General features: G+C 47.4%; 1 protein-coding gene across 1 annotated transcript in view; it reads left to right on the forward strand.

Moving 5' to 3' along the window:
- Positions 1-26,331, forward strand: part of LOC102458161 (S-adenosyl-L-methionine-dependent tRNA 4-demethylwyosine synthase TYW1) — a 187,789-nt gene that overhangs the window by 18,530 nt on the left and 142,928 nt on the right. Inside the window, exon 9 of the mRNA XM_075905103.1 lies at positions 22,344-22,470. Within this exon, the coding sequence (XP_075761218.1) occupies positions 22,344-22,470 (127 nt within the window). The remainder of the gene's footprint in view (positions 1-22,343; positions 22,471-26,331) is intronic.

The following is a 26,331-nucleotide window of genomic DNA, read 5'->3' on the forward strand; positions in this document are numbered from 1 at the left end:
TTTAATGTAGGCAGCAGGATAATGGTAGATAAGACGTAGAATTATGGATGCAGTAGCACAACGATGAGGACAAAAAGTCCTAAACAGCAATTGAACATGGACCGAAAAGACTTCCAGTTGAACATGTCTGCCCCTTCTCGCTGTGCTATATGAATGAATGAGGTTCACATTTCAGATTCTTCTGCACATCAGTATCAAATCTTCAGTGTTTATTTTTCTTACTGTAAATGACTGCACATGTAGGATTGTTTCACAATTCAACCATTGGCATAGTAAGTCATTATATGCAGAGAATAGCCAGAGTATACAAAAATGATGCAGGTATACAAAATGATGCATAGTATAGATGTAAAACATACATGCCTGCTCACCTTTTCTCATAATGCAAAAAAAAAAAAAAACACACACAAAAAAAAAAACCTGATAAAAGGAAATACTATATTTATATGACTGTTGAGGGGTTGCTTGCCTCTCGGTAACCCAGACTGGATTACGGCCCCCTTCGGACAGGGCTGCCCTTAGTTTCACCCAGATGCCCCTCTTTTAGGGCATATATGGCCTTATAGGCCCAATTCCCCCAAAGTACAAGTCCCTCTATTCAGGTATATACGGCCCTCTAGGCCTAATCCCAAAGTACAAGTCCCTCTGTAGGGTTGCAGAGGGCCTTCCGGTCTAGCCCCTCAGTGAGCTTCTCCCCCACAAGCTAGGGAGCATGGTTGTGGGGAGGTAGGGGGACCCGGGCCCTCCTGCTCCACGGGGTCCCAGCCCAGGGCCCTGATGGCAGCGGAAGCTTTCGCTGTCTGCTCGGCGGGGATGCCTGCTGGAAGACACCGAGCTCCGGGAGGTCAGTCCTCCACCCTGGGCTCCTTCCTACCCCTCCCAGCGCTGGGCGCCGTCCTCTGTATGCTGCTCCCTGGGTCAGCCCAGTCCGACCGTCTCCCTGTCCAGCGCTGTCGCTGAGGCTGGGGCTGCTCCTGCAGTGGCCGGTGCTGCCCCGGGGTGACTGCGGCAGCTGGTGCTGTTCAGGAGCTCCTGCCCCTCCAGCTATTCCCCCTGCCTGCCTGCCCGGGCTTTAATCCTCGGCCTTACTCTTGAGCATGCCCAGCCGGGCCGTGGGAGTGGGGCCTGTTCGGCTAGCTGGGCCAGGGGAGCTCCTGGGGCTTCAGTGCCGCCTTGTCACAATGATGAAGAGCTAACTTGTGGAGTTCAGTGCCACAAGCTAAAATAGAAGCCAAGTCCTTAATAGAGTTCAAGGAAGGGATTAGACCTTCATATAGATCAGGGTCCCCTTCCTCCTTCTTTCTGAGGACCCTCCAGTGTGCTATAACAACTCCATGGCCTAGCTATGCCTCCACAACTGGTTTTCTGCATGTAAAAGCCAGGACCAGTGTTAGTGGATAGCAAGCAGGGCAATTGCTGCACCAGAGGAGAACAACGCTTAGTTGCTCAGGCTTCTGCTTCAGCCCCAGGTTGTGGGGCTCAGAGTACTGGGCTTCAGCCCCACGCAGAGGAGTTTTGGCTTTCTGCCTTGGGCCCCAGTGAGTCTAATATTGATCCTGCTTGGAGGACCCCCTGAAACCTGCTTGCGGCACCCAGGGGATCCTGGACCATGGTTGAGAACCACTGATAATGAAAACAGCCACAGTTTCATATGACAGGAGAAAATAGACTCCAAGGCATATTAAAAATCTCCATGTTCGGGTCATAAGGCAACCATTAACTGATGCGTAGTTAGTAATAACCAGGGATGTATGTGAGTAGTTGAGTAGCCAACTACTCGCATTCCTTCCCCCCCTTGCTGCCCCCTTGCTGCCTCTATCAGCAAAGGAAGGAAGGAATGCGGGTAGTTGAGTATCCGAGGCAGCAAGGGGGGGAAGCGGGAGTGGGGCTGGCCATGAACAGGGGCTGCTGCGAGTGCAACCCCTGTCTGCGAGGGCTCCCTGCTGGGACTCCCCATGGACAGTGGCTGTTGGACATGGGCAGGTTAGGACTGAGCAAGCGCAGCTTAGTCCTGGCTCACGCTGGGTCCAGGAGCTACACCCGCTGTGGCTCTGCAGTTTAAATGTAGTAAGGGCCTGGCGAGCAGGCAGGGGTAACTCCCGGAGTCTTCCTCCCTTATTGACTAATTATGTAGTCAATAGAAATTATATCGTCTCCACGATTAGCTATTTATTCCCTTTGTAACATCCCTAGTAATAATTAGCCCCCCAAAAGGAGGGGGCTCCATAAGTGGTCCACTGTGGGGTTTCTTGCACCTTTCCCTGAAGCTTTCTTGCACGGTTCTAACTCAGGCTACTAGATGAGATGGAACGCAGCCTGACCTACAAAGGTAATTCCTATGTTTTCTTGCCGTTAGCTATTGTTTCAATTTTGTTGCTTTTCAAACAGACAATCTTGGTTTGGTCTTATTTCCCCAACCAGCTTTGGTTTAGCAGGAAAAGATGGATTAAACAGCTACTTCTGCTTTTGATTGATTAAAAACATGGTGCACCTTCTCTGTCCTCTAAAGTGTCTCTCCAGAAATGTGTTTATCTGATAAATGTGAAATGTAATGGCTGTATTTTTAGCTCTTAAAGCAATGGTCATTAATCACAGGGATGCACTGTATAGAGAAACAGTATCTTGCACAGCTGGATGATTGTGATAAACTAGAAATACAGATCTGTCATAGCTAAAGGAATTGCTATATTAACCTTCATATTTATAAACTACATTTATTAATGATCATCACCTAATTTTTTGACTCTGTTGAAAGGTAATCACGTGTGCATATTTTCCTTTGTATTGTCTTAATATTAGTGTTCTTCTTTTCCAAAGCAAACAAGTTTATTATTGTATATGGACCCAGTTGCAAAGTTAAAGTAGGAGGGTTGGTGCATATAAAAAAAACAAAGGGATAGTTGGAAATGAACCGGGATGGGATTGAAATAGGGGCGAGGAGTTAGGACTTTAGGATACTATTCCTATTCTGCCATTGATACACTGTCCTTGGGGAGATCACTTGATCTCTCTTGTCTCATTTTAGCCAACTTGTAAAAGGGAAAGGATATTTACTGAGCTCATCAGGTTTGTAAACCTATGTCCATTAAGGTTTTTTTTTGAGCCCCTTTAAAGTTTTATCATTATAAAAGGCCAAATCTTACGGTCTTCACTTAAACTCCGAGTGAAATTGGTGGGAGCTTTCCTTGAGTAAGAACAACAGATTTTGATTCAAAGTCTGTTCAAGAAATGCCTTACCAGCTGTTGGTATTCAAACCTGAGTGTGCTTAGTGTTCTGGACTGTAAAGTTTCACAATTAACGGCCAACTGGAGCACGCCAGGAAAGTTGCCATAACACTTATGTGGAGGCAGAGGGATATCTAAACAAGAACCAGCATTCATTTTTAAGTTAAGTCTCTGGGCCAGATTCTAATCTTCGTTATGCTGGTTTTAAATCCAGAGTCATTTGCTTCTAAAACAAATTTTAAACGCTAGTGACAGGTTCGAGATTGATCGCAATGCTGGAAACTGATTTATGTAGCTTTGCTGATCGTAATCCTTGATTTGTCTGACAAATTCTTAAACTTCATAGTTCATGGAAATGTAGGCTGCCTGATTGAAAAAAGGAAAATCAGGCAGCTTACTTGATGGCAAGGCTGTTCCCCACTCTGGCACTCGGAGTGCTGAAGGTGTGGGCCCGCAAGAGACCTTAAATACCTTGCCTCTATAGGCTTCTGACCAAAAAAACTCTCCAAGGTCACAGATTCCGTGGCCTTGGGAGACAGGCTGCCACCCTTAAGAGTAAAAAAACCCATTCCTCTTAGACTCACTTGAACTTTTTCCAGAGGGGTATTCCCAAGATCTTTTACCACAAGAGAGCTTGAAGAAAAAAAGAGGAAAAGAAACTGCAATCTCTGATAGCTGACTTCTCAATCTTAGGCATGCACACACAGACCCCCTGTTATCTTCCAGGACACAAGAATCAAATCGTCACCTTAAAAAAGGTGATTTTATTAACAAAACCAAAAAGATACACTTGATAAAGCTTATTTGGTTGCTGGGTGTTTCAAAGTATCTGAGAAAGGAACAGAGAAAAATGGTATCTCTGGGTGAAACTTAGATACAGTGAATGGGACATGGACTTAGCGCAGACAAGTTTAAATAGACAACAAAACAAAGAAAATAACTTGATTACAATTTAAATATAATTTTTTCCCCTATCTACTCATGACCTGTGCCTCAAGGTCCAATCTATTTCCATGCCCAGTATTCCTTGAAGACATGGTAGTTCTGCCTGGTTTAATTCATCTTATTTCTCCAGCTCCTAGCTCAGAACTCACACAGAAAACAGCAGGCAGGTATATCTTCCAATTCAGATTTCAACACCCTCTGCCATTGGCTGTCCTGGCTCCCTGCCAACACCTCCTAGCTACTGAGTTTAACCCTTTAAGTCACTGAATGCTGGCCAGCTCTCATCACAATTGTAAAGAAAATCCATAACCATCTACATGTTTGTTATGGGGATAATGCCTTTCTAGTGCTTTGAGCCCTATAGATGCCTAGTCATTATTATTATTTGTGCACAAGAGTTCTTATGTCCTATGTACCTTAACCCACCCATAACATCTGTTCACGTTTACTGGAACAGTGGGAAGGGAAGCAGAGTTGTGGGATTGGGTGCACATTGGGATCTGGAAACTTGCCTTGACTTATTGCTATTTACTCCCTGTTCCCCCTCTACTACACCCATGCAGGGGCCGTCACAGTTTAACTCCTAACGTTCTACCCAGCCTGTTCTTCATTTGGCCACAGTCGGACCTCCCTGGTCTGGCACCCTTGGGACCAGGACAAGGGAATTAGCCGGACCAGGGGAGGTCTCCTGTCACTGGCCTCCCAGGCACCTGCTGGCTCCACCAGCAAAGCAACTGCCAGTCAACTTGTCTGTAGTCAGTCTGTAGTTGAACCTCCTACTTGCTTATTGTGAATGTCGAAGTGTTTGACATAGTTCCTAAAGGGCAGTCAGCTCCGAAAGGTTATCTTCTGTCTTGCGAAAGCATGCTTCTTTGAACTGTTACCCATCAGGCCCTTTCTTCACTTTCAGATGAGGTAGTTTTGTCTCCTTTCACAAATGATTTGATTGTTGAGCACTTCTGAAAGTGGGACAGAAATGCTTCTGCATCATTTGTGGCAGGGGCACCAAGTGCTGTGATGGAGATTGACTCCTTTGTATGAGGTGTTACATGCACTCACAGCAGGAAAACATGCCTGTCTTGAGAAGCTTACAGCCTAAATCCATGAGATGGACAAAGGGTGGGACTGGAAATAGTATTTACTCCGTTTTACAAATGTAAACAGGGCCTAACCACACTGTAAACGGATGTATTAAACTGTGCCTGTTCCCAGAGGTTACTCCATTACACTTTACAAAACCATGCCATAGAGCAGGGCTACTCCACCTTGGAAGCCCTGGGGGCCACAATGATCCAGCACATGCCGAGGGCCACAACTTAAGTGTGGTTGCATATACATGCAAATAGCTTCTTTCACGCTGATGGGCATGAATACAAAGATTAAGGCAAGACTACACAACACGCAGGCCCCATTTAAGTCAGTTCTGCTGATATTAATAAAATGCAATATGGACCCAGTTTCCACCCATATGACAGCACTTCTAATGAGCAGCAACAGTCCAGGAATTTAACTACAGGCAGTCCCCGGGTTACGTACAAGACAGGGACTGTAGGTTTGTTCTTAAGTTGAATCTGTATGTAAGTCGGAACTGGCGTCAGCCGCTGCTGAAACTGATCAGTTTCAACCGCGGCTGAATCTGGATGCCAGTTCTGACTTACATACAGATTCAGCTTAAGAAACCCAGGCGTCCCCAAGTCAGCTGCTGCTGAAACTGATCAGCGGCTGATTCCAGGAAGCCTGGGGCAGAGCAACTCTGCCTCGGGCTTCCTGTAGTCAGCGCTGGTCAGTTTCAGCAGCGGCTGACTTGGGGACGCCTGGGGCAGAGCAGCTGGGGTGCTGTTGGGTTGCTCCAGTAGCGCGGCTCCTCGGCACTACTGGAGCAACCCAGCAGCACACCAGCTGCTCTGCCCCAGGCGTCCCCAAGTCAGCCGCTGCTGAAACTGACCAGCAGCGGCTGAATCAGGACTCCTGGGGCAGAGCAGCTGGGGTGCTGCTGGGTTGGTCCGGAGCGGTGCTACGGGACCAACCCGGCAGCCCCCAGCTGCTCTACCCCAGGGGTAGGCAGGAAAAGCCTGGTCTGCTGGGGGGGGGGGGGCACTAGCTGTACCCCCCCGCCCCCCAGCAGACCAGGGAGACGGCGGTGGCGGGACCGCCCAAGTCCTCCACGGCTTTGCTCCGTCTCCCTGGTCTGCTGACCTGGGAGACGCGGAGCAAAGCCGCAGAGCACGCAGGCAGCGGGACAGTCCAGGCGCGCCACGGCTGTCCCACTGCTGGTGTGCTCCGAGGCTTTGCTCCCCATCTCCCTGGTCTGCTGGTCAGACCAGGGAGACGGAGAGCAAAGCCTTGGAGCACGCCTGCAGCGGGACAGCTCAAGCGCGCCCGGGCTGTCCTGCTGCGGGTGTGCTCCGGGGCTTTGCTCCTGTCCCCCTGGTCTGCTGGGGGGGGGGGGGGGGTCCAGCAAAACCGCTGGACCCCCCCAGCAGACCAGGGACACCAGAGTAAAGCCGGGTCTGCTGGGGGGTGGGGTCCAGCGGCTTTGCTGGACCCCCCCCAGCAGACCAGGGAGACTGGGAGAAGCTTTTCTCATTCCGGAGGACATGGGTGGCGACCTGCTGCCCGTGAGCTCCGGGGCGAGAAAAGCCCTGTTCGTAAGTGCGGATCCGACGCAAGTCGGGGACTGCCTGTACTACAATGCATATCAACAGAAGATCATTATACTGACTGCTTTTTTTTTGGGGGGGGGGGAGGTGTCGTGCCTGCAGGCCACGAGTTGAGTCCTGCGTAAACCCAAACCGCACTGCAAAAGGCAGGCAAACAAACAGGCCGTAGGCCATGTGTGGAGTAGCCCTGCCATAGAGCGTTTGTCTGGATTTGTAGGTCAGGCCTTTGCCAGGGAAACGGCATTAGCCTGTTTCTGCCAATAACCTTATATAATTGTAACGATAGGGTAGTGTCACCAACCAGTCGATCGGGATCTGCCGGTAGATCTTGGAGCCTCTGACAGGGGAGCCTGACTGGTTTGGCTGGGAAGCTCTCAAGTGCTGGCACTTCAGTTGCCCCTCCACCCACTGTCATGCTGCCCCTTGGGAGCCTCCTACTTGCTGTGCTGTGTGTGTGGGGGGGGGGCACTGATGTCAGGGTGTCCTCCTCCCCCCACTCCTGTACCCTTTCTCCACACAGAGCGAAGGGGATGGAGGGAGCTTGGCAATACAAAATCTGTCACTCGCACACTGTGTGCGTCTGTCATTCTCACAAACACGCACTGTCCTTCCCTCTCATCTCCTGACCCAGCATGTACATGGGGGTGCTTGTTACTTTTACTGCTTGCAAAGTGTTTTATTTTTCGTTTTTGACTGGCCTGTGCATTTCATAACTTTCATTTCTCTTACGCTTAAATTTAATTCGTTGAGCAGTGAGTTCTAAAACGCCGAACCCGTCATGCCTGGAGTCATTATCCCTGTGGTCATTGCGCTCCTGGAAGTGGCTGCCATGTCGCTGCAGCCCCTGAGGGAGTCAGCGCAGGGGGTCCCCAATTGCTGTCCTTGTCTATGGATGTTGCTCCTGCAGCTCCCATTGATCAGTAATGGAGAACTGAGGCCAGTGGGGTTGCGGCCTGTAAATGAAGGGCAGCATGTGGAACCACTGCTGTACATGCCACCTGCTTCAGGGCCAGAGCAGGAGTAAGCCTCTGTTGCTCCGTCCCTGGGGCAGCTGTTGGGTCACTCCCAGGGTGGATGGGTGATTCTCAAGCCCAAAGCTCTGCCCTCCTCAGGCAAAAGCCCTATCCCCATGTCCAGTGGTTTTCAACCTTTTTGTTGTTGGTTTTTTTAAGTAAAGTACCTTTTAAAAGAAATTATAAGGACCCCCAGTACCTACCGTTTTCAAACACAGCAGTTTCTATCATTGCAACACATTTGTTTAAACAATTGTAGCAGGGTGGATGATGACATTTTTGGGGTGTAAAAAGTTCAAAAATGATCAAGTGCTTCCTGTAAAACTTCAAAGAAAAAATCAGTTTTCTCCCAAAGATTCAGTTGTTATACTCCCCCAGACTTCTTTTGAGTACCCCTAAGCCTACTTACACTGTGCAAGAACCCACCCCACCTCCTGAGGATCTCTTATCCTGCCTTCCTAATGCAGGCATCAGCTCCATCTCTGGGGCAGCCTGTGTTGGTTGCTGCTTGGGTGGTTTTGATCCCACCATTCTGTGCTCCAGAGGCTGATGTCCTATCCCTAGTTCACTGGAGACCCCACTCCACTGTCCTATTTTCAGCAGGCCCCTTATCCTGCCTTCCTAATGCAGGAGCCAGGGCCATCCCTGGGGCAGCCTGTGTTGGTTATACCACTGCTCCTAGGATGGGCAGGGGTAGGATTAGAACCCACTATGCTGTGCTGCCCAGATAAATGCCCTAGCCTCTAGTCCACCCTACTTGTAGGGTGTCCCCTCCCACACTCTGAACCCTTTAGCCCAAGGCCAGAGCCTGCACCCAACCTGCTACCCCAGCCTGGTGAAAGTGAATGAGATTTGGGGAAGAAGGAGGCTTCAGCAGGGTGAGGCCTCAGAGTAGGGGTGGAACAGGGGCAGGGCCTCAGAGAAGGGGGAAGGAAGCTGGGTAAGTGTATCATTCCCCTTTATTCGGCTTTGGTGAGGCCGCATCTGGAGTATTGTGTCCAGTTCTGGGCCCCCCACTACAAAAAGGATGTGGACGCATTGGAGAGGATCCAGCGGAGGGCAACCAAAATGATTAGGGGGTTGGAGCATATGACCTATGAGGAGAGGCTGAGGGATTTGGGTCTGTTTAGTCTGCAGAAGCGAAGAGTGAGGGGGGATTTGATAGCAGCCTTCAACTTCCTGAAGGGAGGTTCCACAGAGGATGGAGAGAGGCTGTTCACAGTAGTGACAGATGGCAGAACAAGGAGCAATGGTCTCAAGTTGTGGTGGGAGAGGTCCAGGTTGGATATTAGGAAAAACTATTTCACTAGGAGGGTGGGGAAGCAGTGGAATGGGTTCCCTAGGGAAGTAGTGGAGTCTCCATCCCTAGAGGTGTTTAAATCTCGGCTTGACAAAGCCCTGGCCGGGTTGATTTAGTTGGAATTGGTTCTGCCTAGAGCAGGGGGCTGGACTTGATGACCTTCTGAGGTCTCTTCCAGTTCTATGATTCTAGATCTTACTTGAAAAAGTGATCTTATGGTTAAAAAGTTGGAGACCCCTGCTGTAGGGGATACTAAATCTTGCTTTCCTGCCAAGTGCAGTGTAGGCCTATTGTATCCAGGTGCGACATGCCTACATGAGGCAATGACTCGTGGTTGATCAAGGACACTAACCCATTTCATGTGGGGCTGAAAATAGCTCGGCTTCCAGGCAAGGACAAATGGGACTTGACTGCTATTACAGACAGTGTGAGGGGGCCTTTCTCTCAGTGCTGGTGAGGACATTTGTGAACACTAACTCTTGCCTCTTTCTACACCAGGAGGATACTGGTTTGATTACCACTTTGGGGGAGTGAGGCTGCTGCCATGTTTGACAATGTAGATGTGGCTTCCGAAGAGACAAGGTCTTGTACGAAAAAACCCCGCATGGAGTGAATTATATGAAACTCAGTTTCTCTTCCTTGATAGGGTAAAGGGCTGCATCAAACCAGGCCTCATTTGATTCCATAGTTCTGGATTTAGATTTAAGTGCATGCCCCACTGTGCTTTTAGATATTCATTACAAGCTGTTTTTCTGATTAACTGGTTCTTGTTGCCGTGTGGTGAAGGATGATTTCTTATTGCAGAAACTGGACAAAGTGCTACCTGGCTTTAATTCATATCTTGTATCCCCTTATTTAATTATCTAAAAATCTGGGTAATGTAAATCATTGCAAGGCTAAATGCCAAAAGCTGCTTTGATGGCCATTGATTTAGAAGTTTGAAGGGTCTGGAGGCACTTTGCTGTATGAAACGTAGACAGGAGCAAGGGTGTAATTAGACTGTGACCTCTTTGGGGCCGGGATTGTCTCTTGTTCTGTATTTGTACAGTGCCTGGTGCAATGGGGCCTGGGTCCATGACTCCTCTCCTAGGTCAGGGGTTGGCAACCTTTCAGAAGTGGCGTGCCAAGATTTAACTTATTCACTTCTATTGATGGATCTCTGTGGCGAGGGGAGGGGCAGTAGAGGGGAGAAGGATGGGGTAGGGGTAGGCTGGGTACCGTGACCATATTTTCTGAACCAGCTGCAGTTAGGGAGAATTTAAATGATTAAACAGACTAAGCATTTTCACTTTCCCATGTTAGTTTATCAAACCTCATTTTAAATAAAGTAAAATATGAATTTATGTCCAACACAGTTTCAATAACAACGAGAAGTCCTGTGGCACCTTAGAGGGGTATGTCTACACTAGCCTCCTAGTTCGAACTAGGGTGGCTAACGTAGGCATTTGAACTTGCAAATGAAGCCCGGGATTTTAATATCCCAGGCGTCATTTGCATGTTCCCGGGTGGGCACCATTTTTAAATCCCCTTAGTTCGAACTGACTGCCCATGGCTACACGCGGCAGTCAGAAGTTAATCCGAATTAAGTCCTTAGTTCGGATTAACTGTTACACCTCATTGCAGGACGAGTAACATGGGCGAAGACCCACTGCATCAGAAGCAGTTTCAAAGTTTCAATGTTTTCTTTATTTATGGCAGGGGTGGGGAACCTTTTTTGGGTCGGGGACCACTGACCCACAGAAAAATCAGTTGGGGACCACACAAGTGAGAAGCAAAACAACCAAAAAAACCTCCTTCCAAACCCCCAACTCACTGATGTGGCATCTGAGACACCTCACCCCTTTGACGCTCCAGCCTCTCAGGGTGAGGGGAAAGGGACAGGGAGGACTGAGGTCAGGGTGTCCCAAAGGCCAGATTTACTTTTCTGGAGTTAGTGGATTTTATGGACTCCCTTAGGCTCTGGGGTAGGGACAAAATGTGGGGTTCAGTGTACGAGACAGGGCTGCCAGCAGGTGGGATAGGGATGGGGTACAGGTTGTGGGAGGGAGGTGGGGGTGCACAAGGGGGAGAGGTTGCGAGGTCTGGGTGGGAGGTGCGGTGCAGAGTCTTGGTGGGGGGAGGGGAATGGTTGAGAGGGACTGGGGCGTGGGGGTCTGGGCATGAGGGGGAGGACACTTACCTGGCTTCGCACTCCCTCGCTGCAGCCACGTGGCCTCGTGCCATTCTCAGAGGCCGGAGGCACTGCTGTTGTGGCCACATGGTCCTGTGCTGCCCCTGGAGGCGCTGCTGCTGTGGCCATGTGTCCCTGGGCTGGCCCTGGAGGCCGGAGGTGCTGTGGCCTCGCAGTCCCAGGCCAGCCCAGAGGCTGGAGGCGCTGCTGAGGCGCGTTAGCCCCAGTGCTGCCTCCTCTCACTGCAGCCTAACCTGTGCTGGGGAAGAGGGAGGGCTCCAGCGGCAGCACGGGGAGGAGGGTTGGGGCTAAGCTCTTGCTGGCCTGCCATTGAAAATCGGCTCGCGGCCACTTACGCCACGCGTGCCGCGGGTTTCCAGCCCCTGTCCGAGGTGCTACGAGAATTCCAATAGCTCCTCTTGGAAAGGTTTTCCCAGCAGACTTGGACTATGCAGACATAGTTTTCTGATGGTGAACTGGACTGTCGTGCCTACCTGAATGGCCACCTGGGGAAGACCAGTCTGAGCAGGGAGTCTGTCTTTGGACGGGATGTGCCCCAGGATCAGAACTTCTCCTGTTGATTTGAGTCACTTTCTTAAGCCCAGCTGCCCCAGGGATGGAGCTGGCTCCTACATTAGGCAGGCAGCATAAGGGGATGCTCTGAAGGTAGGGAGGGCAGGTGGGTTCTGGAGTGGCCTAGGGGATAGGGCATTGGCCTGGGAAGCACAGGGTGGTGGGCCTAAGTTCAGTCCCCCCCAGGCAGCCATTGCACAGCCTGACAAGTGGGCTACTACCAACAGGAACCTTGAAGAGCCAGGCAAAAACTCCAATCTCTCATTGCTGGCAGATGCAGAAGGGGCCAGCCTGCCTCCCTCCTCTCAGACTGCAAAGACAGATGTGTCTGTCTCCGCTTAATCAGTGCTTCCATCCATATACACTTCAGTTTTTCAGACTCACCAGTCTGGCTAGCTTTTGCATCTGGGACATGTGTCTCATAAGATGTCCATGACCTATTGAATGCTTCTGTTTTGGGATTTAATTTCCAGAAAACTGCCTAATAAAAAATATCTGGAAAAGAAAACTGGAGACTTTTTCTCAGCCTGATTCCATTCTTAAATCCAGTGCAAATGCTGGAATATCTCCAAGGAGTTACATGCCAGGAGTAAAACCAGCTTGAGATTCAGAAACAAGCCCTGTTTGTGTCAAAGTAATAGTGTGTCAGGTTTGCTGTTGACCTACCTTGTGAGAAGGCTTTGGAACTCTGCTAGGTGATACCGCTAATTCCTGTTGACCAACTGTCAGGGCTCGACAAATTAGGCAATCTACTCACCCATGGCAATCTACTCACCGCCTCTTGGCGAGCCCTGCCAACTATGACCCCTGGATTCCACCATGTAGACCAGAGTTTCCCAACCGATGGGTCACGACCCGAATATGGGTCACCATTACATTTCAAAAGGATCGCCAAGTGTCTCCCCAGGTGGCTCTGCCTCCCCACTCCCCTTGTTTTTGAATTGCCTGGGGTCACCAAGTCTTCCTGAATTGTCAAAATGGGTCCCCATCTGGAAAAGGCTGGGAACTGCTGATTGTAGACAAAAGAGTAGAGAGACATGCCACCTTGTGGAAATGGTGGTGGAGAAGTCGGGGGAGACATTGAACCAGTCATCTTTTTCCGTAATGTGTCTCAGAATTTGCAGCCAATCAAATGAGTCCTTTAACATGCCTTTTGCGTGGTTGTGACCTATAATGCTGTTGAAAGATAATATCCTGCCAATCCCAGAGGCTGAACAGTTATTTAGAGACGTTGGTTAATGGAAGTTTTCCTGTGCAGCCCCACTAATGTGTGTTAATGTAAGGCAGAACATCTCTACAGCCGGGATGTTAAATATCGTTTAATTGAATAGTCGATTAACCTTATACATTCTTATTGGTTAGTCAACTATTCTGTAGTCCCCGGGAGTGGGGCCTGAAGTCAGTGTGCTCCAGCCCCATTCCTGAGGAGTCCCCTGCCACACTACGCGGGGTGCCAGGCAGGAACTGGTCCGCAGGGGGAGGCAGTTTAAAAACCAGCTCCCCTCGTGGACTGGCTGCCTGTCACCCCTTGCTGCTGCCTCTGATACAGAGGCAGCAGCACAGGGTGGCAGCAGCCCTTGTCCCAGCAGAGGGGCTGAACTCCTAGACCTGGCATGAGCTGGAACTGAACCGGGCTGCCTACTCCCGTAATACACTTTTAATACAGAGCTGCAGCAGGGTAGGTCCCCGACCCGGCACAAGCCAGGACTGAGCTGGCTAAAAAATGTACTGGCAGGTGGTGGGGGGGATGTGTATAGTCGATAGCATTAACCTATCAGCTTTTGTTAATCAACTCTTCACTGTTACATCCCTACTGTACAGTTGAGTTTTTACGGCCCAGGTTGTCTTCGGACTTTCTGCTGACGTAGTCAGAGTGGTGCTCAGTTAATACTGTCATGATGAGTCTTATGATGCTGATGCTTGTCTAAATATCTGAAGGAGGAGCCTGCTGTTTTGTCAGGAACCATTTTCCGTATTACCGTGACCAAGCTTAAAAGTGAAGAGCTGTGTTTGAAGTTCTGTAACATCTAGGATGATTTGGATTTGAAATGTTTGGTTAAGTTGTCATGTAGAATGTGGGGTGTGCGTGTGTGTCCGTTTATCCGTCCCCCAGATGCTAACTTATGTGGATCCCACCTTTCCTAGCGATAAGGGTACTGTGACGCAGTGGCTTGGGTTTCCTTTCCAAAAGCATGAACCAGTTAGATCTTGGCGAGGTAATACAAAATGTTTCCTTCTGTTCTTGGGCATCTTACTATTGAAGCAGAAATGGTCACATTGTCTCTAATTAAAAATAATGCTTTTAAGAACAGCCAGCTTCCCAGCTTCAAAGACTTACCACTTTGACTTCCCCTTCCATAACAAATAGGATTAGCACAAAGAAATGTACTTGTAGCTCTAAGTATTGGCTCAAGACTGCTTTTAACGTGGAACATGATTGCAGAGGAAAAAATCCTCCTTTCCTTTCTGGGATGTGTATTACTTGGGTACATGTTGTTGCTGAAATGTCATGTCTGCTCCTTTGTTGTGAACTGTAGTGGAGAGAATGAAATAATGGAGAGCAGGTGATGAACAATTTGCAGATCCATTAAGCAATCTGCAAAATATAGGGTATGGAGTTGAATGTTGTAATGGGTTGGTTTGGTGTCAGAGTGGAGTTCTAGTTGTGGCATAAGCCTCAATGGCTTTACACCTGGGGAGCACAAGATAATGTTAACCCATGTTAGTTTCATTTTAGTTGTGGTTTTTGTTGGCATGCCATGGAAACAGAGAGAGAGAGAGACATGAAATCTCTTAATATAGGCCAGGATGTTAAAAAATGATGAATGAATTTGGATGTTCTTATATTTGAAGGGACATTGTTTTCAAAAAGGGCTGAACGCTTGCCCTATGAAATTTGGCCCCCTTTGATACATATCAGTTTGGGCTCCTAAAGTCATTTGTCACTCTTGAAAATTTCAGCCATGATCTTTATACCTACAGGTTTAGGGATGTAAGTGACTAGTCGAGTAGCCGACTAGTCGCTTCTCCCTCCCCCTCCATAGTGATAGAAATGTAGCCGTGTTAGTCTGGGGTAGTTGAAGCAAAATGCAGGACAATGTAGCACTTTAAAGACTAACAAGATGGTTTATTAGATGATGAGCTTTCGTGGGCCAGACCCACTTCCATAGGGATGTTAAATATCGGTTAATTGAATAGTTGAGTAGCCTTATGAATTCTTATCGGTTAGTTGACTAATCTATAGTCCCCCGGGGGTGGGGCCAGCAGCCAGTGCGCTCCGGCCTCACTCCGAAGGAACTCTCTTCCTCTGTATCAGAGGCAGCAGTGTGGGGTGCCAGGTGGGAGCTGGAGCTGATCTGCGAGGGGAGCCCTCCCCTCCCGGACTGGTTGCCTGTTGCCCTGTGCTGTTGCCTCTGATAAAGAGGCAGCAGCACGGAGTGGCAGCAGCCCCTGTCTTGGGGGGGGGGTCTGAGCTTCTGAATCCGGTGTGAGCCAGCACAGCCAGGCTGCCTGTCCACCTGGCTCTTAATATACTTCAAATGCAGAGCCACAGCAGGGATAGGTCCCAGACCCGTTGCAAGCCAAGACTGACCCCGGCTGCTGGCCCGCCTGCTAAAAAATTTACTGGCAAAGGAGGGGTAGAGGGAAATGCGTGAAGTCTGTAGCATGAACCTGCTTTTGCTTATCAGTTAATCGACTACACTATTACATCCCTACCCCCCTGCTGCCTCTGGGGGAGGGGGGAGCAGGAGCTGGTGCTGTGGGGAGCTAGCGTAAAAGCCGGTCTCCCCCCCCCCCCCCCCCCCCCCCCAACACCATCTCCGCAGAGGGAACAGGGGAGGCAGAGGCGCAGTAGGGGACTGGGTGTGAGTCAGGACTCAGCTGTCCCAGCTTGCACCTAGGTGGCTCTTACTACATTTAAAAGGTAGAGTGCAGTGGGGTTAGCTCCCGGGATTCTGCAGTTCTGCGGCTCTGCAGTTTGCCCCCTTGTTGACGAATTGAGTAGTCGATGGAAATTCCATCAACTACTCAATTAGCTGATTAAACGCAATTTAACATCCTTATACAGGTTAACTTTATTTTAACATTCAGCTTTATTACCGGGCCCCTGGGTACTATTAGAATCACGGTCACACATTTTCAAAAACGTCTACTTCTGGAGTTTCTGGCTATGGAAAGTTTTTTAATTAATTTGTAGTGCCAAAAAAATCTTGAAACTGTGTGAAAAGCTACAGAGGTCACGATTTTAATTGCATCCTTGTAAAACCTGTGTATGGGCTTTCCTTCCACATGCTGGTTTTTATCATACTGCATAGCAGGTATTAGAAGTATTAAGAACCTGCTAATGTGCTGTTAGACTTACTTTTGGGATTCGCATGTGGGCTTTTTATGTATTTTTATTATGGGAGCAATCATGCAATATGCTGGTTTGCATTGAGATCTATGGCAGAACTTAAATTGCCTTCAGGGAGAGCTGGATTAGGTGATTCACTGGGAGTTGAGGATTCTCTGCACCTCCTGACAGATGTTCAGCACCTTGTAGGGTTGGACTCTGGAAAGCAACATAGACTTGAAGAATTTAGGGCTAGGATTTTGAAAGGAGCCAAAAGGGGCAATGTGCCCAAATTCCATTCAAACTGAGCAGAATGTAGATATTCGGCTCTCTTAGGTACATCTAAAAATCCCAGCCTCAAAGCTTTTTAGCATGGGTATTTCAGTCCGGGTTACGTCTGTGGTTCAGCTAGTCCAGTGTCGGGTCTCAGACAGTGGCTGGCACCAGATACATCCGAGGAAGCTGCAAGCAGCCCTGTCCTGCGGGGCATTTAGGCTATCAAGGTAGCTGGAAGATGGGCTTGGCCAATAGCCTGTGGGTTTTTAAATACAGGAGAGGAAACAAAGGCTTTTACTTTGGGGGGAGGGGTTGGGAGAAAATCTCTTCAACGAGTTTACTCATGTATTGAATTGGCAGAAACTTTTCAAGAGCCATTGTGCTTTTTAGAAATGCTTTATTGAAAATAGGTGGCATATTCCCCACTCTTAATCAAACCAACTCCGAGATCGAGCTATTGGAATGTAATAGCTTATTTTTTGTTCCCATTTGTCAGCTGTCATACTTTTCCTCTCTTTCTTGCCTGCATTTTGTTTCAGTGCCAGACTTTATTTGCAAAATTGTGCAGTGATGCCTGGTACAGAAGTACAGCCTGTTTATAGGTTATCGAAGATTTACCTGCTTTGCTTGGGTCCTTAATTCAATTTTGTTTTTTTGGAAAATAAAATGAAATTGCACATGCTTTGTTTAAATCATTGCTTTGGGGTAGGGCCAGGGATGACGGCTTCAGTATGCAGATTGCGGACCTGCCCCAGCCCACAGTCACGGCAGCAGCTTGGGGTCAGGTGAGAAGTGCCTCTCCATGGCTACTGCAGCTCCAGAGGTCACAGCTGGGAGAGGGGTGCGTGTCCTGGACTGTTCTTCTGCCCCCTATTATCCCAGGGAGAGTGAGGAATGCAGCAAACTCTGCACTTTCCCCTCGCTCCCTGATGAATGGCAATAGCCAACAGCGTTCCTATATGAATGGTGGGAGGAGCTTCAGCCCCTCAGTCCTCCCTAAAGGGCAGATGGGGGGGTAGGCAGTTTGGAGGTGGGTACCCCTAGCCAGCCCTTTCCACCTGCCTGGCGATTGTCTCTTTTCTGTATGGTTATATAAGAAGCAGTCCCGTTTGCCTGGCACAACAAAATCCTTACCTTGCTTCAAGTTACAAGAGGAAGCTGTATGCTGAAGTTGGTGCTTGTAGCTCTTACCTTTTAGGAAGAGATCTTGAACAAATGGACAGACTCTCAAATGTACACGAGAAGATAGTTTGAGGATTTAGCGATTGTTTAATTACCAAATCTGAGGTTCTGTTAGTCCCCAACTGATCCCAGGCTCCACATAGAGCTGGCCCCAGGCTTTATTTGTGGATGCTCTGAATTAGTCTGGCTGCCGATTGAGTAATGGGAACGGAAGTACCCCATGTTGGCATAGGAGTATTAAGGGCATTTAGACCATAAACAGGCATGTGAAGGACTAATCGACTATCCAATAAGCAAATGCCTCTATCAGAAAGAGGCGGTAAGGGGGGGGGATCAAAGGGGGGGTTTCAAAGTGGCAGCACCGCATGCAGCCTGTGGCCAGCTGGGGCGTCCCCAGGCTGCACGTGCCGTTTCAAAGCAGCAGCTCTATGTGGAGCCTGGGATCAGTTGGGGACTCCCCCTGCTGACCCTGGGCTCCTTGTGGCCCTGCTGTTTTGAAAGGCACACTTCAAAGGCAGAGGCGCCCTATCGACTAATCAAATAGTCGATGCCTAGATGGCTGCAGGGGCTCAGTGGTTTGATAAGGTCTGAGTCTGAATTAGAACAGACCTGATCGCTCATCTAGTCCATATACTTGCCAAGGGCGTGTTGTTTCCTATGGGCAAGGCCCTTTCTTTTCAATAGTTTCAGAGGGGGGAGCCGTGTTAGTCTGTAACAGGAAAAACTTCAAAAACAACAAATAGTCTAGCAGCGACTTAGAGACTAACAAAACATGTAGATGGTATCATTTTTTCAGTATTTTGTTTAGAAATTCCTGGGTATTTATCAATGTTTATTACAATAACTAAAAAAAAAAAAAGGTGAAAAATCAGTGCACAAAACTCACATAAGTCTGAGTAAATAGCATTGATAATATTGGGACATAGGAGGATTCCCCCCCCCCCCCCCCAAAAAAAGTGAAAAATAAGAATTCCGAAAAGAAAATGCTGTGGTTTATTTAATGAACTTTATATACAGTGCATGTGTGTCTTCCACACCCTATAACAGATGGCCTTGCACTGACACTTTAGATTAGCTTGTTAACATGAAGACATCTATCTAATGTAAAATATTGGAGTTTCTTAACATAATCAGAACCTTGGTGTACTTAAGTGGTACAAAATTTGGATAAAAAAATCAATACATATTGAACAGTTTTTGTATAATCTGGGAATTTTTCACTGAAAACTGAAATCGAAGGACCTTACTTATGGTACATTTTTTAGAACTTTATCTCTTCTGGCTTTACATGTGTGAAACAGTAGGTCCTTCTCCACTTCCCTTGGGAGGCTGATAATCCTGCCTAAATTTTCCCTTTTATTTTTGTTCATTATTGCTAGTTCTGGTCTCTTAGATAACACTAAGTAATTCTGTCTCCTTGATGTTTGTGCCCTTCAAATTTGTGTAGACTATCCGTCATTTAAAAAGGTTGGAGCCACTTGACTAGAAAACCAATCTTCCACAAGCCAGACCAATTTCCAGAGGTCCTTAGTATGTTTCTTTGGAGACTAAGTTATGGTCTGGACCATCTGTGAAACAGAGCTCTGTCTTTTGATATTTTGGGTGGCAGCTGCCATGCTAGATTAGAGAATTATATAGTGCAATTACATCAACAGATTTTCTTCAGCTGTGGCACAGTGAGAATTAGACACACGTTTAATGGCAGGTTAAAAAGACTAAATTAACTGTGTGCATAGTTTACATTGAAATTGCTAATTTTATTCACATAATATGTTTTGAATAACTTGAATTCTACATAAAGTCAAACATGCAGCTTGAGGAGTTTTGACAGTTTCAGCTATAACCATCTGTAAAGGTGCTCTCTCCTCTGTATCTGCAGATATCTGCAGGACCCCAAATAAACACATGTTGTTGAAAGAGATTACATTTTGTGTGTGAATTTGGAGGCATATTTGGCAGAAATGCACATAAAGAAACATCTGAATTATTTGTTGTGAATTTGCAGATAATGGATTGCCCTGTTCTCTATTCCTACTCTAACCAGGAACACAGAGCCTTCTCTAAATCAGGCAACTAATATTTGCTTTTTCAGAGGAAAGTGGATTTCTCTCACCTGTTCCATAAAGTGCCTAGCTGATTGTACATATAGGAATAAAGAGAGAAATTTCTTCCTGACCCAAGATTGAGGTTGGTTTGTGGCTGGAAGCATGATGTTTAATTATCTTTATTTAGACCCCAAAGAAGTATAGCAGCAAAACTCCTGCAAGCTTCAGGTTTTGGGCCTTAAATAGCAAAAATCTAAATTCCCAACTTTTCATTTTTTCTGGACTTTTTGCTGCCTGTGAATATAGATCAGAAAGATGAGTACTTGGCTTGTTTTATTGGCAGCCAAGTCAAGGACAAGAAAAGCTGGCTGAAGCCACTACTTACATGATTTGTTACAGAAATACAATGAATTCATGTTAGACTTACTTCAGAGCGTCTTGCTCCATCACCCTTGAGAAGTTTGCTTTTTGTATTATTTACTTCTTTCTTTCAAATCCTAAATAACAAACATGAAATGTTTATTATTAAGTAAATGAATAAATACAATTCTTAGGGCACCGAGTTGCTTTTTCCCTTAAGAAATGTCTTGGATTGAATTCTTACCAACATGAAACAAATTGGGTACTCAGCTAAAATGGGAACAAATTACTGGTGTCCTGTTTACACACTTTGAAAAAAGTGGTAGACAGTCTTAAAAGTGGGAAAAATTTTTATATATATATATATATATATATATATATATATATGTATATGTTTTTAATTTAAATATAGGTTGAACCTCTCTAGTTCTTCATTCTCTGTTCTGGCAACGTGTGGTCCGGCATGATTTTAGTTAGCTGGATGTCCTTTTATTAGGGGTGTGGCCAGTTTTCCCTGTGGTTCTATAAAGTTTGTTTACAAACACTTGTCCTGGCTCTGTGCTTTGTGCTGTTGTTTAGCTCTAATTTACCCTTAAATGTTTTCTAAGAGCCCAGATAGCAGTGGATATGTTGGCAATGGTGCTAGACATATTGACCACCCATGGTTCAGCAAATTCTCTGGGTTGGCACCTGTCAAGTACAAGGGTACTAGAGAGGTTCAACCTTCTAGGCCCCTAAGCTGAGGTGTCTCTTATGGCCTGCAGTGGTAGTTCGTGCGGGGAGCTGTGAGGCAAGGGGGAGCAGTGGTGGTAGCAGCGCCTCCGCCTGTGGGGGTGGGGTGGAGGATGAGCGAGAGCACCAGCCTCATCAGCAATCCTGGTGAGCTTGGGCAGCCATGGCAACACGCTGCTTTTCTACTTCCCCTTCCAGTGGGGCTTGGAGCACCCGGCCAGCCAGGCCGGTGAGAGACAGCACGGAGCCAGGCGCCAGAGTTCCCTCTGAGCTGCGTGCTTGTGCGTACAATGGAAACTTCTACTCTGCCCACCTCCAGTAGTGTGGCTGGAGACATGCTTGGGCTGCTGGAGCTGGAGGAACCGCGTGGCAGCGGGACAGGCGGCTGCTCCAGCTGCCTGGGGCCAGAGGAACCATGTGGCTGGCAGGCGGGAGGGGGGGTGGCTACTCCGGCTGGCCAGGACTGGAGGAACCTAATGGCTGGCGGTCGGTCGACAAAATAACATGTGACCGATTAAAATCAATCACCATAATGAATATACACATATTCAAATTAATTATTACCGTAATGAATATGCAAATGTGTCTGTCAGTCTGCCAAAAGTTTTTTAATGAGTTTGCCGCTCTGCAGTATAAAAGAGGTTGGGAACCACTGTTCTATACACTTCCACGTGTGCTGTCAGATGAATTATAAATGGCAGTGCAATCTCAGAAGTGACCACCATATAGCAGGGGATTCACAGTTACCTATTTCTTTGGCCTTCTTATCTTTATACTACTCCTTGTTATTGCTTTATTCATGTCAAGCTAGACTTACCATATTTGTATCGTATCTGTTATTGTTATACAGTGGCTGATAATGGTGGGTCTAATCTTAGGTGGGTTCTGTGATGATAAAAGCCCTCCCTGGGAAGTTGGTTGGTCCTGTGTTGAGAATCCCACCTGTTGCAGTAATATTGCATAAAAGGCAGAGTTATGTTTTTCGAATGTGCAGTGCTCTAAATAGATATAAACAGAGGCCCAAAGCACAGGTCGGGAAAGGTCCTAGAGTACTTAGTGTAAGTGTAGGGCAGCATTACGTGTCTTCAGCTCAGTAAATTGTCTTACTGTCTAAAATACTTCTGTGGCCTGTTAGGACAACTTTTTACTTAAGAGGTGGCTGCATTTTGGTGTGATCCCTGCACACATGGATCAGTTGTAATGTACTTGGAGAGGAAAGTCACTGTGGCTGGAGATTTTCAAAGGAATTTAGTGGAGTTAGGTACCCAAATCCTATTGACTTTCTGTGGGATTTAGATGCCAAGCTCCATTAGACTCCAAATGTTAGTGTTTGACAGCATGGCAAGGGGGGGGGGATGGGATATTAGAGGATGAGCTTTTAACAAATGAATTGCATGAGTGCCAGGTTCATCTTGGTGCGCCAGCATTGCTATCAGGTTTAATAGCTCTGATTTGAGGTTGCTAAGAATATCCTATGTCTAAATGTTGCATATTCAGCTGAATGATTGTAATTCTTTCTCTTTTAACAGAAGGAACGTGAAGTCGAGGAAGAAACTGGCAGGACAGGTCCATTTCAGCAGAGCATTGGGAAAAATGAGGAGCGTGAAAGGAGGGAGATGATCACTCCAAGTCTTAGAGATGCACTAACAAAACAAGGTGAAGGCCATAAAGATGGTGTGCAGACTGGGTTCTGGGTCAGGCTTCAACATTTGTATGGGTTTTTTTATATCAGAAATGATGCAATGTAAGGATTGCAAAGAAGGGACTGAGCTATTGCATGCCCTTTGTTACTAGTGGGCTCCATGATGTCTGCATAATGGATATGGAAGGGTCGTCTTTAGGTGTCTTACCTTCCTGTTGCAAAGTTAGGACACTAGTGAACTTATTGAAACCAAACAGTTCAGGCCTAAAATTTCGTAATTGGGCCCAGCAGTTGTTGACATTATAAACAGTAGTGTCTGAACAGGAAATTTTGGAGTTTAAAGGGCACCAACCTTCTTGAGTCAGTTTGTTAGTGTTTTTTATGAGAAAATATCCCAGTGTTTATCCAGCTCCCAAAACCCAACTCCTTGCCAGAGGAGGCTGTGAAGGCTAGGACTATAATAGAGTTTAAAGAGAAGCTACATAATTTCATGGAGGTTAGTTCCATAAAAGGCTATTAGCCAGGGGATAAAATGGTGTCCTTGGCCTCTGTTTGTCAGAGGCTGGAGAGGGATGGCAGGAGACAAATCGCTTGATCATTGTCTTCAGTCCACCCTTTCTGGGGCACCTGGTGCTGGCCACTGTCGGTAGACAGGATACTGGGCTAGATGGACCTTTGGTCTGACCCAGTACGGCCGTTCTTATGTTCTTATGCATTAGAAAATCGGACTCCTTTCTGATATTTTTATCCAGTATTTTCTTCTGAATTTCTGTGCTGAAATTCATTTCTCAAAGATAAATTCATTCAGATGAATTTTAATGATTCTCTAGAGGAAAACTAGAGAATGACGCCTCCATTAAGAACCATACAGAACGATGTTAATGGACGTAAGGCCATTATTTTAAGAAAACAGATGTGAGAATGCATGAAAGATGCCAGATTTAGCTCCCTACAGACCAAAATCCTCTGTCCCCAGAATAGGTGCAGCTTGGGTGAGGTAGCAGAATGCTCTGCAATGGAGCGCTCAAGCATATGAGGGAGTAGCTTGGTTTTGCAGCTCTGTAGATAAGAGGGGAGTTTAGTTGTCATGCCCATTCACTTACTAGTTCCTCTCCTGAAGCTTCTGGAAAGGGGTGTCTGTTGTGGCTGACTCAACAGCTGGACTGAGATAGTGAGCTTGTTTCATGTAAGTAGACCGCGATGGCCTTTCGGTAGGTTTTTCAGTCACTGACAACTTGATCTAGCCTTTTCGATCAGGTTACTTGAAGGTGGCTCTGCTCCTACTCCCAGTTGCCTAGGTCTGTGCATGTGCTTTATTTATTTTTTTATTGAAGTTAGAACAGTTGTAAAAGAAATTGGAAATTTGTAAACCTCAGTCAGAATAAAAGAATCTAGCAAAGGTGTCATAAGAAATAAAGCTTATTTCTTCCTTCCTGGGGGCTAGAAACGCCAACACCTTGTACCCATGTGTTCCAGCCAGCTGTCCACTTGCGTCTTTCCGTGCTCACCCTGACTGGGAGACGCCTTGCTGTTGTGGAGCGTGTTCCCAGTGGAGGCCATGTACAAAGGATCTCACCTGCGGCAGTGTGTTGAGCCCTGTGTAAACCCAAACCACACTGCAGGCTACAAATAAACAGGCTGCAGGTTGCATGCAGCCCGTGGGCCACGAGTAACCCTGTTCTATTTAATTATAGCCGAGTTAGTCTGTAACAGGAAAAACTTTAAAAACAACAAATAGTCTGGTGGCACCTTAAAGACCAACAAAACATGTAGATGGTATCATGAGCTTTTGTGAGTGAAACCCACTCTGAGGAGTCATCTGAGGAAGTGAGTTGCACCCACGAAAGCTCATGATATCATAAGAAATAAAGTTCTACAAAACTTGGTCACTAACCTGTAATATCTTCATATGGGTTCCTGTCTCGCTCCCTGCTGGAACCTTTGGATGCCTGAAGTGTCTCCCACACATCTGGGTTGGTTTTTGTCACCGAACGCCATAGTTTTGGTGACCAATGCAGTGTAAACTGCTGCGAAGTAGCTGAATACGTGTGGCACACTTGAGTGCAGTCCCTGTGTTATTTTCAAGTCAAATCCTGTTCTGGCTTGTACTCCTAAGGAGCAGAGATGCTGATAGATGTGAAGTGGGGTGGATGGTGGGCGCTGCAGAATTTGGGTTCTGGCTGTTTCCTGGGTTGAAAGATTGTCTTCCCACATGCTAGCCAGCATAGTAGCTGTTACCTCTCCGAAGTAATTGGTAGAATTCTAAGGCGCAATCCTGTTCTTCTGCCTTGTGGACGTGAGGGGAAAAAGCTTTTACTCTCTTTTTTGTTTTGTTTTCTTTGGGAAACACTTGGACAAGAGGAAGTGACTATGGCCTTGACCCTTTGACATGCTGGGTGACATCAACTGCAGTGGCAGTTAGGGACAGTCAGTATCTTATGGGATTAGGCCCTACGTTTGCATTACAAAGCTCTGACTGACTGTGAGGTTGCATTATGTCTTTAGGAAGCATGAAGCAAAGTGGCTGCAGTGATTCAGGCAGCTTCGCCTTTCTTGCTTAGGGTCTTGATAGCCTTTAGTCAGCTTTGGTTTCGTGGCTCTAGTGTGATAGCTATTTGGTGTTACATACAAAACGCCCAGATAGACCAGGCCCAGGCAAAATATGGTCCGTGGGCCGAATCTGGCCTGCTAAGCCACCAGATTCAGCCACAGATGCAGTGGGCTGCCCCAGGCAGGCTCCGCTGCTTGCCCTGCACACCTCTCAGGAAAGCGATTGTGATCCTGGAGTGGGAGGGAAGGCTTCAGGTGCTGTCCCTGTCTCCAGCACAATCTTACTGGCTGGTTTTTGTTTGAATAACAGGCAGCATGCAAAGCACAATACTGCCTCCCCTTCAGCTCAGTTATTCACAGAAGAACATGGCCCTGCAGCCTGTGCAAGCACGGAGCAGACAGGCAGGCTGGCTGGCTGAGAATTGTTTTAAGCTCTACAAGCATTTAGCTCGGCAGGCAGGCAGGCTGGTTGGGCTGCTGGCTGGTAAGTCTCCTGGCCAGAGCTTGCCTCCGGCACCCAGCCCCTCGCTTCCTCAGCCTTCTGCCCCCCTCAGCATACCCAAGCCCTCTACCCCCCTCCTGCACCCATATCCCCTCCCAGTTCTGGCACCCCAATCCCGTGCTCAGATCACAATCCCTTCCTACCCTAGGTCACAACCCAAATCCCTGCATCCCAGTCCCCAGTCACAACTGCCTTCATCACCTAAACTCCCTCCCAGACCCCACTCTCTCTCCTGCACCCCAGTCTCTTTCCTCAAGTTCCATTCTGTACCCAGCCTCCATCCCAGCCCCTGCACCTTCTCCATTAATATCATGGAAGATTGTGGCCCTCTACCACTTTCTAAAATCTTAGGCTGCATCTAGACTGGCAAGTTTTTCCGCAAAAGCAGCTGCTGTCTACACTGGCCACTTGAATTTCTGCAAGAACACTGACTTCCTACTGTCTGAAATCAGTGCTTCTTGCGGAAATGCTATGCTGCTCCCGTTCGGGCAAAAGTCCTTTTGCGCAAAGGTTTTGCGCAAAAGGGCCAGTGTAGACAGCTCAGATTTGTTTTGCGCAAAAAAGCCCCGATTGCGAAAATGGCGATCGGGGCTTTTTTGTGGAAAAGCGCGTCTAGATTGGCACGGATGCTTTTCCGCAAAAAGTGCATCTGCGGAAAAGCGTCTGTGCTAATCTAGACGCTCTTTTCTGCAAATGCTTTTAACGGAAAACTTTTCCGTTAAAAGCATTTGCAGAAAATGATGCCAGTCTAGACGTAGCCTTAGAGTAGCCCCCCTGTCAAAAATGATTGCCTCCCCTGAGTTAGATTATCAAAATTGTACAC

This window comes from Pelodiscus sinensis, chromosome 21 (assembly GCF_049634645.1).
Source record: "Pelodiscus sinensis isolate JC-2024 chromosome 21, ASM4963464v1, whole genome shotgun sequence".
In the NCBI taxonomy this organism is placed as follows: Eukaryota; Metazoa; Chordata; order Testudines; family Trionychidae; genus Pelodiscus; species Pelodiscus sinensis.